This window comes from Phyllostomus discolor, chromosome 10 (assembly GCF_004126475.2).
Source record: "Phyllostomus discolor isolate MPI-MPIP mPhyDis1 chromosome 10, mPhyDis1.pri.v3, whole genome shotgun sequence".
Classification (NCBI taxonomy): domain Eukaryota; kingdom Metazoa; phylum Chordata; class Mammalia; order Chiroptera; family Phyllostomidae; genus Phyllostomus; species Phyllostomus discolor.
Window position 1 is genome coordinate 49,450,768 of NC_040912.2, and position 13,168 is coordinate 49,463,935.

Genomic DNA, 13,168 nt, shown 5'->3' on the forward strand with positions numbered 1-13,168 from the left:
ATATTACCCAACATTAAAGAGAAGGAGAGAATCTTAAAAGCAACAAGAGAAAAGAAGACAGTTACCTACAAAGGAGTTCCCATATGACTATCAGCTGACTTCTCAGAAGACACCTTACAGACAAGAAGGGGCCGGAAAGAAGTATTCAAAGTCATGAAAAGCAAGGACGTATATCCAAGACTGCTGTATCTGGCAAAGCTTTCATTTAGAATGGAAGGGCAGATGAAGTGCTTCCCAGATGAGGTCAAGTTAAAAGAATCCATCATCACCAAGCCCTTATTATATGAAGTGTTAAAGGGACTTATCTAATAAAAAGAAGATAAAAAATATGAACAGTAAGTAAAATGACAACAAACTCACAACTATCAACTGAAACTAAAAAACAAAAACTAAAACTAAGCAAACAACTAGAAGGGGAACAGAATCACAGAAATGGAGATCACACAGAGGTTTATCAGTGGAGTGACAGAAGGGGAAAATAAGGGAAAAGGTACAGGGAATAAGTAGCATAAATGGTAGGCAGAAAATAGGTGGAGACTGAGAATAATATAGGAAATATAGAAGCCAAGGAACTTACATATATGTCCCATGGACAGGAACTAAAGTGGGGATATGCAGATGGGAGGGGGCGTGCAGGACGGAGGGGAATAAAAGGGGGGAAATGGGACAACTGTAATAGTAAAATCAACAAAATGTATTTTAAAAAAACAAATAGACTTCCAGCCAAGATGGAGGCATAAGTAGACACACTGTGCCTTGCCACACAACAAAATAAGGTCAGCAACAATTAAGAAACAAGGTAACAACCAGATCTGATAGAAAATTTATCTGAATGGAAGTTGGACAACCAGGAAAATAGATGCATTCATCCAGACTGGTAGGAGGAACGGAGTTGGGCAGCCAGGTGCGGGTCACTGCTCAGAGATGGGAGAGCATTGAGACTGAGCCTGTAAGGCTTCCATGCGCAAGACTGCAGTGGGTGGACCCTGAGCCCGCAAAGGGTAGCTGTCAGGCCCCGGCCGAGGGGTGGCAAACAGCAGACCCCGTGAGGAGGTGATTGTGAAGCAAGGCACTGTGCAAAACCCAGGATCACGGTGCTGGGAAATAGAGCCTCAGGGCACTGATTGAGGACACCTGTGGGGACTAAGGAGCAGGGAGAGACTCCCAGACTCTCAGGAGAAGTTCTTGGAGGGTCCCAGAGTGTGCATAAGCCCACCTACACGGGAACTGGCACCAGAGAGGCCCAGTTTGCTCAGGGGAAGCAGCGGAAGGGACTAAGGTCCCACGGAGAGCGGAGCAAGCACCATTGTTCCCTCTCAGACCCCCGCACCCACATACGTCACAACCCAGCAACTGGAGTGCCCCGCCCTGGTGAACACCTAAGGCTCAGCCCTTCATATGTAACAGATGCAATCAGACCAAAGGAAAACATAAAATAAAATTAAAAAGATGGCTCAAACAGAATTAAAAGCCCCAGAGCCAGGTTTTTTAAGTGACCGAGAGATAGCCAACCTACCAGATGCACAGTTCAAAGCACTGGTGATCAGGGTGCTCACAGAATTGGTTGATTTTGGTCGAAAATTAGATGAACAAATGCAGGCTATGATAAGAGAAATGAAGGGAAATGCACAGGGAACCAATAGTGATGGGAAGGAAACTGGGACTCAAATCAATGGTGTGGACCAGAAGGAAGAGAAAGACAAACAACCAGGAAAGAATGAAGAAATAAGAATTTGAAAAAATGAGGAGAGGCTTAGGAACCTCCAGGACATTTTTAAATGTTCCAACGTCCAAATTATAGGGGTATCAGAAGGGGAAGAGGAAAAGCAACAGATTGAGCACATATTTGAACAAATAATAAAGGAGAGCTTCCCCATTCTGGCAAAGGAAATAGACTTCCAGGAAGTCAAGGAAGCTCAGAGAGTTCCAAAGAAGTTGGACTCAAGAAGAAACATACCAAGGCACATCATAGTTACATTACCCAAGAGTAAAATGAAGGAGAGAATCCTAGAAGCAGCAAGAGATAAGGGGACAGTAACCTACAAAGGAGTTCCCATCAGACTGTCAGCTGATTTCTCAAAAGAGACCTTGCAGGCAAGAAGGGGTTGGAAAGAAGTATTCCCAGTCATGAAAGGCAAGAACCTACATCCCAGATTGTTTGATCCAGCAAAGCTTTCATTTAGCATGGAAGGGCAGATAAAGTGCTTTTCAGATAAGGTCAAGTTAAAGGAGTTCATCATCACCAAGCCCTTATTTTATGAAATGGTAAAGGGACTTATCTAAGAAAAAGAAAATAAAAAACATGTATAGTAAAAGGACAGCAAACTCACAATTATTAACAACCACACCTAAAACAAAAGCAAAAAGAAACTTAGCAAACAACTAGAACAGGAACAGAACCATAGAAATGGAGATCACATGGAGTGTTAGCAACAGGGGAGTGGGAGGAGGAGAGGGCGGGAAAGGTATGGAGAATAAGTAGCATAGATGGTAGGTAGAAAATAGACAGGGGGAAGGCAAGAATAGTATGGGAAATGTAGAAGCTAAAGAACTTATTGACACATGAACATGAAGTAAAGGGGGGGAATGTGGGTGGGAGTGGGTGTGCAGGGTGGAGGGGAATGAAGGGGGGAAATGGGACAACTATAATAGCATAATTAATAAAATATATTAAAAAATTAAAAAAACAAATAAATGAAATAATCCTGTACCTATGAAAAACACTGCAATTGTAGTTAAACCCTTACCATAAAGAAAATTCAGGCCCAAGTGACTTCTTTGGTGAATTCTACCAAAGATCTAAGGGAAACCATAATACCAATTCTATACAAGTGGCTTGCAAAAATTGAAAAGGAGGGAATATTTCCCAACATAGTTTCTTAGGTTTTCATTTTCCTGATACTAAAACTGGAAAAAGACATTACAAAAAATCCTAAAGATCAATAGCTCATAAACATAGAATCAAAACACCTTAAACTTTAAAGCAATTTGAACCCAATAACATGTAAAGAGGATAATACATCATGAGCATGTGTGGCTTCTAACAAGGATGAAATCAATGTAATTTATAATATTAACAGACTAATATAACTAAAACCATTTGATCATCTAAATGGATGCAGAAAAGCATTGAAAAAAATCAACTTCCCAAATAAAAACTCTTAAAAAACAAGAAACAGAAAGGAACTTCATCCCAATTAAGGATATCATTGAAAAATCTGCAGTTAAGATCATATAAACATTAACTGATGGTAAACAGGTAAAAACTACTTCAATTCTACACTACATTGGAGGTATCAGCCAGTGTAGTAAGGAAAAAAAAAAGAAGTTAGATTGGAAAAGAAGTAAACTGCCTTTCTTTGTAGACCATATAATTGTCAATATAGAAAATTCTCCAAATTCTCTATATTAAAAATCTCCAAAAACTATTAGATCTAATAAGGTTAGCAAGACCAAGGATACAAAACCAGTTCCTGAAAAAAACAAGTGGATTTCTATATTCTAACAATGGACAACTGTAAATTTTAAAAACAGTATCATTAATAACGGCTTCAAAATATATGAAATCATAATAAGAACAGACCTTAAGAACAGACCTGCTCAACCTGGAGACTGAAAACTATACAACACTGATAAGAGAAAATGTAAAAATCCTAGGTCAATAGTAAGATATAGCACACACGTGGATCAGAAGGCTCAATATTGTCAAGATGTCAAATCATCACAAATTGCTCTATGGAGTCAGTGCAATTCTAATCAAACTTCCAGGAGATATTTTTATAGGAACAACAGCTATATTCTGAAATATCTATGAAAATGCAAAGGACCTAGAATAAGCAAAATTATTTTGATAAAGAACATAAAATAGGACAACGTACTCTTTAGTAATTAAAACCATATGGTATTTATACAAATATAGACATGCCAAAAATGGAACAAAACAGAACCTGTAAGTTTTACTTACATATAACCACGCAATTTTCAACAAAAGCACCAGGGCAGTCAATAGGCAGAGTATATAACCTTTTAGATTCACATGCAAAGAAATGAACCTTAACCCATATATCATATTAAAAAATTAACTACATATGAACCTAGTAAAAGTTCTAGGATAAAAAATAGGAGGAAATACCTCTGGCCTTGATTAGAGAAAGATTTCTTAAATCAAAAATTCCCCCCACAAATTATAAAAGAAAGATTGATAAATGCGACTTTACCAAAATTAAAACGGTTTTAACAAAAAAATAATTTAACAAAATATTGTTAAAAAGATGAAAAGGCAAACCACACACAAGGGGGATATATTAGTAAAACACTCCTCTGAGAAATTTGAACCTAGAATATATAAAGATCTCTTAAGACTTGAGAGAACAAGCAATAAACAAAAAAAAATTAATTAAAAGCCAACAATTTTGACAAACATGTAACCAAACTCATAGAATTTTTTGCTTAAAATTGGTCAATTTTACTGTATATAAATTATATCTCAGAATAAGCTCACAAACACAGATACTCAGTGGAGGGAGACGTGCAGTATTCTCCGAGTAAATGGAGTAAATCAGCCCTAAATAAGCCCTCTCCTTAGGTTCTGTTTGGCCACACATTTCAAGAAAACCTCTTCCACGGACCAAGTCTTGCTGCACACTGCTTTAGAAATAGAATTGGGGAGGCGGGGAGGTAGTGTGGTTGATTCAACCTATGTTGTCAGTGACTAATGATTCTAAGTACTAGATACTTTGTGAATAAAATTTAACTACATACAAACTCTCAAAGCTTAAAAAAGCCTAGGTACCTTCAATACTTTTACATTCAGTGATTATATTAGCTAGTTTGTATATTTCATTGTTTAGAACTACCCTGTACAACTATTTCATGGCAAAAACAAATTAAGAAAGTTTTCCAGATCATATTTGAATAGGCAACTTTTAATTCATGATGCAGGTATTTCATCTGTTCATTTATTAAATCTTCATGTTTAACTATAAGGAAAAAACTATAAAGTCTATCATTTTTATATTTTTTTTAGTTAGGAAAATAATTCTATACATATTAACTAAATTCTTCAATATCAATTGATTTAGAGCCTTTATACGCAGGAAAATTCAGACAAAATTGTGGAGAATTAACTTATTTTTTGGAGAATTTTATTCAAGACAGTATTTGAAAAGGTAAAAAATTAACTTACTGCTTAGAAAACTAAATATATGGCTAACTTAAGAAGCCACAATTAGCGGGGATCTAAGATGGCGTCGGAGTAGGAAGGAGCAGATTCGGCTTTCCTCTGCTCAGGGGAGAAAATCCTGACCGATCTATGGAGTAGAAAGGCAAGCAACCAACATATTTCAGCATTTTTGAAAACAGAGGACCAAGGATTGTGGCAGAACCAAAAGAACAAAGAACAGATCCTAAGGGGAGTGCTGCAACAAGGTAGGGTCCCAGGACAAGCGTGTGGTCCTGGGGCTGCAGCCCCAGGCCTGGGCCGCTGCTGGGTTTACCATAGGGTCCTTGGGAGAGAGCCAGGTCAACTGCTCTCTCCCCAGCCGAGCAAGGTCTGAGTGGCTCTGGGAGGAATCCAGGTGCTGGCAAACACATGGGGGCTGTGAGCACCTTTGGAGGCGGTGGACACCGGAGAGGCTGAGTCACGCAGCGGACCCGGACTCCCACTGTCACCAGTCTGGCTGGAGCGTTTGGCGGTGGGAGAAGCCAAGCCACTGTGGTGAGCGGCGGGCTTGAACGGGAGGAATTTCTCAAGAGGAAGGAGTGAATGGACACAGACACTGTTTGGGGAATTCTCCTAAAGTGATTAGTGGCTCCAGCCTCTCTGCTACCCAGCTGTGGGCGCGCTGGCACGGGCGCAACAGCCCACCAGCCCACCGGCCTACCGGACCACCGGCGGTCGGGCGCACCAGCGGACGGGCGCGCCTGCAAGGAGAGCATTCCCGCACACCAGCCCACAGCAGTAACCCTGGGGAAAGACCTGATTCCCACACCCAGGGCCCAAGGCTGAGGAGCCAGTGCGAACTCCACTAGCCAAGGAAGAAAAGCCAAACAAATCATCCTTCAGCCTGCCTCAACCAGCAAGAGCAGAAAAACCAGTTTGGCCACTTTGAAATCAAGAGACTTTTTAATTTGATTCTATTTTGTTAACAATTTTTAATTTTTTAAGTTTGATTGTTTTTATTCTCTTTTGATTTCTTTTTCCTCTCTTACCTGATCTCTTCTTTTATTCCCCCCTCCTTCCTGTCCTCCAATTTTACCTCTTCTTCCTGCCTTCGTCTGCCTTTTCTATTTTTCACTTTTTTAAATTTTTTCCTAAATACCTACAAGTGAGACAAAATCCTGGATCTGTAAAAAGACCAAAGTTGAACCCAAAGAAGGGGCATCACAACAGCTGGGACAGTAAGATAAATGTCACTCTGCTATTACAGAGAACCTGCAAATTATTGCATATTTGTATTATTATTATTTTGCAGTGTTCCTACAACTTTTTTAATAGTATTTTTTATATCCCTCTTCTTTTTATATAGCCTGCTTTGCTAGGCTGCAGATATTGTATGACCTGACAGCTTTCCCCTGATATCTCTTCCTATACTGTATTACTAATCTACTGTCCGTTAACTCACCTGTCTCCCATCAGCACACTACTCGATGTTCTGTACTCCCTATTCTTGTTACCTAGATCTCATAGATTCTGTCATATGAATGTTGCCATAATATTTTTGTAAATAACTGCTGTTCCATGCGATTGTAATTACTTCACAACACCCCCACCCCCCTCAGATCTTAGCCCATTTCAAAGTTTCCTGAACTCTATTACTGTAGTGGTTAACTCTATTCTCTCACACACTACACCTATTTACTATCCTTTACTCTCACCTTACCCCAGAATCTGACCGCCCACAAACTCCCTGCTTCATAGATCCAACTCACAATCCTTCGTCCCCCAACAAGAGTCTTATCTTCTTTCCATCCTTTCTAAACATCAGCTAGCTGGGTGGAAGACCACGGTTAACACTATACCTAGTGAAAGGATCTCCTACATCTTCCCTACTTGCTACTACTGCAAATAGCATAGAATTCTCTGTTTCTGGCTTAAACCATTTTGCCTTCCCCCTCCAACTGAGGACAAAAAAGAATAGGTGGAGGAGATGAACACCAGGATACCCACTGGAAGAGGAAACCCAACAACAAAGGAACCACTAACAGATAACAGCAGAAGAAGGTGAAGGAGGGAATAGTAACCACACAAACCTCAATCCAGGACTTATCTGGAAATACAACTAAACAGTAGAGACAGTACCCAATACAAACACCTGAACAAGATTTCTTTAAACCTTGTACACACAGAAGAACCAGCTTCAACACAACCTGCCCTCACCAGCACAACAAAATACAGAAGGTGGTGGACAAAGTGACCCTCATTTAACCAGCTGGTGGGAAGGAACCACCAAAGAAAGACTCAACAACAACCAAAACCCAAAGGCAAACACAAAACCAGCTTAAATGACAGCCCAAGACCAGTGAGCTTGGGAGATCAAGGAAACAGCACCACTGAAACTCACTGCTATACTACTAAAGAAGTTCACAAAATAAACCCAGGGAGCCAGAACAGATCAATATAAGAAGCTGAGGCGAACAAGAAGAGTCTCACAAACAATGGGAAGACAAAGAAATAATCCCCAAATGAAAGGAAAGGAGGAAGTCTCAGAAAGAATGCTAAATGAAATAGAGGCAATTCAACTATCAGATATTGAGTTCAAAGCAGTGATTGTCAGGAAGCTCAATGAGCTCACAATGAGCTACGAGAAATTACAGGGAAGCTACAATGAACTCAATGAAAACTACATCAGCATAAAAAAGGAAATAGAAACTCTCAACAAGGGCCAAGAGGAAATGAAGAATACAATTTCTGAACTGAAGAACACAGTGGAAGGAATGAAAAGCAGGATCGATGAAGCAGAAGATTGGATCAGTGAGCTAGAGGACAAAATAGAAGAAAACACCCAGAAAGAGCAAGAAAAGGAAAACAGGCTCAGAAAAAATGAAGAGGGATTAAGAGAAATGCAAGACAATATGAAACGAAATAATATCCGTATAATAGGGATACCAGAAGGAGAAGAAGAAGAACAAGGGATAGAAAACCTAGTTGAACAAATGATGATGGAAAACTTCCCTAATTTGATGAGACAAAAAGTCACACAAATACAGGGAACACAGAGAGTCCCATTCAAGAGGAACCCAAAGGGGCCCACCTCAAGACACATCATAATTAAAATGGCAAAATTTCAAGACAAAGAGAGAATCTTAAAGGCAGCAAGGGAGAAGAAGGAAGTAACATACAAGGGGGCCCCAGTAAGGCTAACAGCTGACTTCTCAATGGAAACACTCCAAGCCAGAAGAGAATGGCAAGAAATAATCCAAGTAATGAGAACCAGAGGCCTGCAACCACGACTACTTTACCCAGCAAGGCTCTCAATCAAGATAGAAGGCCAAATAAGAAGCTTCTCAGATAAAAGAAGTCTAAAAGAATGCACCTCCAGTAAACCAGCTCTGCAAGAGATGCTAAAGGGACTGCTTTAAGGAAAGAAAGGAAAAGAGAGAGTGAGAGAGGATCACACGTACATAAAAGGCAATGAATAAGTACCTATCAATAATAACCTTAAACGTAAATGGATTAAACGCTCCAATCAAAAGACATAGAATAGCTGATGGGATAAGAAAACATGACCCACACATATGCTGTCTACAAGAGACCCACCTCAAGATAAAAGATCTGCACAGGTTGAAAGTGAAGGGCTGGAAACAAATTTTCCAAGCAAATGGACAGGAAAAAAAGGCCAGGGTAGCAATACTCATATCTGACAAAATAGACTTCCAAAGAAGGACCATAAAGAGAGACCCAGAAGGTCACTTCATAATACTCAAGGGAAGAATTCACCAAGAAGACATAAATATTGTAAATATATATGCACCGCCCTGGCTGGCATAGCTCAGTGGATTGAGCGCGGGCTGGGAACCAAAGTGTCCCAGGTTCGATTCCCAGTCAGGGTAGATTCCTGGGTTGCAGGCCATAACCTCCAGCAACTGCACATTGATGTTTCTCTCTCTCTCTCTCTCCTCTCTCTCTCTCTTCCTCCCTGCCCTCCCTAAAAATAAATAAATAAAACCTTTAAAAAAAATATATATATATATGCACCCAACATAGGAGCACCCAAATACATACAGAAAATCTTACAGGACTTCAAGAAAGATATGGACAGCAACACAATTATTGTGGGGGATTTTAACACCCCACTATCAAAAATGGACAGATCTTCCAAACAAAATATCAACAAAGATATTGTGGCATTGAACAATACCCTAGACGAAATGGGCTTTACTGATATTTACAGAACCCTCCACCCCAAAGAAGCTAAATACACATTTTTTTCAAATGTACATGGAACATTTTCAAAGATTGACCACATGATAGGTCACAAAACAAGCCTCAACAAGTTCAAAAAAATTGAAATCCTACCAAGCAATTTCTCGGATCACAAGGGACTGAAACTGGAAACCAACCCCAAGGAAAAAAACCCAAAACACTCAAATTCATGGAGACTAAACAGCATGCTATTAAACAATGAATGGGTCAAGAATGATATTAGGGAAGAAATCAAACAGCTTTTGGAAACAAATGAAAACGAACTCACAACAACCCAAAACTGATGGGACACAGCCAAGGCAGTCCTGAGAGGGAAGTTCATAGCGATACAGGCCCACCTAAAAAAGTTAGAAACATTTCAAACAAACAACCTAACGCTACGTCTATAAGAACTCGAGAACAACAACAAAGACAGCCCAGAGCAAGCAGAAGGAAGGAAATAACCAAGATCAGAGCAGAATTATATGACATAGAGACTAAAAGCACAATTCTAAAGATCAATGAATCCAAGAGTTGCTCTTTGAAAAGATAAACAAAATCAACAAGCCTTTAAGCAGACTCATCAAGAAAAAAAGAGAGAAGACCCAAATAAACACAATCAGAAATGAAAGAGGAGAGATTACAACAGATACCACAGAAATACAAAGGATTGTAAGAAATTACTACAAAGAGCAGTATGCCAAGAAATTTGAAAACCTAGATGAAATGGAAAAATTTCTAGAAAAATATAATCTTCCAAAACTCAATAAAATGGAAGCAGAAAGCCTGAACAGACCAATAACAGCAAAGGAAATTGAAGCAGTAATCAAAAAACTCCCAACACACAAAAGCCCTGGACCAGATGGTTTCACAGGAGAATTCTACAAAGCATTTAAGGAAGAACTAACACCGATCCTTCACAGACTATTTCAAAAACTCCAAAAAGATGGAGACTCCCAAACTCTTTTTATGAGGCCAACATCATCTTAATTCCAAAACCAGATAAAGCCACAACAAAGAAAGAAAACTTCAGGCCAATATCGCTGATGAACATTGACGCTAAAACCCTCAACAAGATACTGGCAAACCGCATCCAACAGTACATTAAGAAGATCATACACCATGACCAAGTGGAATTCATTCCAGGGATGCAAGGATGGCACAATATTCGCAAATCACTAAATGTAATACATCACATAAACAAAAGCAAAGACAAAAACCACATGATCATATCAATAGATGCAGAAAAAGCATTTGATAAGGTACAGCACCCATTTATGATAAAAACACTCAGTAAAGTGGGAATAGAGGAAGCATTCCTCAATATAATAAAGGCCATATATGAGAAACCTACAGCCAACATCATACTCAATAGGAAAAATTAAAATCTTTTCCACTAAGAACAGGAACAAGACAAGGATGTCCACTTTCACCACTTCTATTCAATATAGTACTGGAAGTTCTAGCCACAGCAATCAGACAAGAAAAAGAAATAAAAAGAATCCAAATCGGAAAGGAGGAAACAAAACTGTCACTGTTTGCAGATGACATGATAGTGTACATAGAAAATCCTATAGACTCCACCAAAAAACTACTTGACGTAATAAATGAATTTGGCAAAACAGCGGGATACAAAGTCAATATCCAGAAATCAAAGGCATTTCTGTACATCAACAATGAAACAGCAGAAGCAGAAATCAAGAAAAAAATCCCATTTGAAATAGCAAAAAGAAAAATAAAATACCTAGGAATAAACCTAACCAAAGAGGTAAAAGGCCTGTATTCAGAAAACTACATAACACTCGGGAAAGAAATCATGGAAGACACAAACAAATGGAAACATATACCGTGTTCATGGATTGGAAGAATTAATATCATTAAAATGTCCATACTACCAAAAGCAATTTACACATTCAATGCAATACCTATTAAAGTACCAATGGCATATTTCACAGACATAGAACAAACACTTCAACAATTTATATGGAACCATAAACAACCCCGAATAGCTGCTGCAATTTTGAGAAAGAAGAGTAAAGTAGGAGGGATCACAATACCTGACACTAAACTATACTACAAGGCCACTGTAATCAAAACTGCCTGGTACTGGCATAAAAACAGGCACATGGACCAATGGAACAGAACAGAGAGCCCAGAAATAAACCCAAGCCTCTACGGTCAATTAATATTTGACAAAGGAGGCAGCAACATAAAATGGAATAAAAATAGCCTCTTCAACAAATGGTGTTGGGAGAACTGGATAGCTACGTGCAAAAAAATCAAACTCGAGCACCAACTTACACCTTATACAAAAATAGATTCAAGGTGGATAAAAGGCTTAAATATAAAACGTGACACCAGTAAAGTCCTAGAAGAGAACGTAGGTAGGAAAATCTCAGATATTTCACACAGAAACATTTTTGCTGACTTGTCTCCTAGAGCAAGGGACATAAAGGAAAGAATAAACAAATGGGACCTCATCAAAATTAAAAGCTTTTGCACAGCTAAAGAAAACAGTATCAAAATAAAAAGAGAACCAACTGTATGGGAAAACATATTTGCCAATGATACCTCAGACAAGGGTTTAATCTCCAAAATATATAAAGAACTTACACGACTCCACTCTAAGAAGACAAGTAACCCAATTAAAAAATGGGCAAAGGACTTGAACAGATACTTCTCCAAGGAGGACATACAGAAAATCCAAAGACACATGAAACGATGCTCAATATCGCTAGCCATCAGAGAGATGCAGATTAAAACCACAATGAGATACCACTTCACACCAGTCAGAATGGCCATCATAAACAAAGCAACAAACAACAAGTGTTGGAGAGGCGGTGGAGAAAGGGGGTCCCTAGTGCACTGTTGGTGGGACTGCAGACTGGTGGAAAGCAGTATGGAACTTCCTCAGAAAACTAAAAATGGATCTGCCTTTTGACCCAGCAATTCCACTGCTGGGACTATATCCTAAGAACACTGAAACACCAATACAAAAGAACATTTGCACCCCGATATTCATAGCAGCACAATTTACAATAGCTAGGTGCTGGAAGCAACCAAGATGCCCATCAGTAAATGAATGGATCAAAAAACTATGGTACATTTACACAATGGAATTCTATGCAGCAGAAAGAAAGAAGGAGCTCCTACCCTTTGCAACAGCATGGATGGAGCTGGAAAGCATTATGCTAAGCGAAACAAGCCAGGCAGTGAAAGACAAATACCACATGATATCACCTTTAACAGGAATCTAAACAACAAAACAAACAAACAAGCAAAATATAACCAAAGACATTGAAATAGGGGATAGTCTGACAGTGACCAGAGGGGAGAGAAGAGGGAATTTCAGGGGGGAATGGGTAGGGTTTACAGGAACAAATTTGGTGGACACATGGACAAAAACTAGGGGTGGGGGGTAATGGGGGGAAAGGGGGAAGGGTTGGGTGGGTGGGCTGGAATGGGAGTAGGGGGGAGAAAACTGTACTTGAACAATGATTAAAATAAAATTAAAAAAAAAAAAAAAAGAAGCCACAATTAGCCTGGAGCTTTAAAAAGACATGTTTTATAAACCAATAGAGGAAAACTTCTTGACATTAAATTGTAAAGTAACTAACCAACTTTGAAATGAATTTGCAAAATAAATAGTGTACTTACAATTTGTTGCCATTTGAAATTGAGAATGAAGTGCCTGAGTCACCGAATTCCAAAAAGTGTATAAAATTTCAGACTGCCCATCCTGTGACCCAAAAAATGGATGTGTTC

The 13,168-nt window shown here is 39.1% G+C and overlaps 1 protein-coding gene across 2 annotated transcripts in view; it reads right to left on the reverse strand.

Annotated features, from left to right (window-relative positions):
- The window catches only part of COG5 (component of oligomeric golgi complex 5), a 363,376-nt gene that overhangs the window by 123,563 nt on the left and 226,645 nt on the right, over window positions 1-13,168 (reverse strand). For both annotated transcript variants that reach the window (XM_028525999.2, XM_036010775.1), the window contains one exon: window positions 13,061-13,142. In XM_028525999.2, the coding sequence (XP_028381800.2) occupies window positions 13,061-13,142 (82 nt within the window). The remainder of the gene's footprint in view (window positions 1-13,060; window positions 13,143-13,168) is intronic.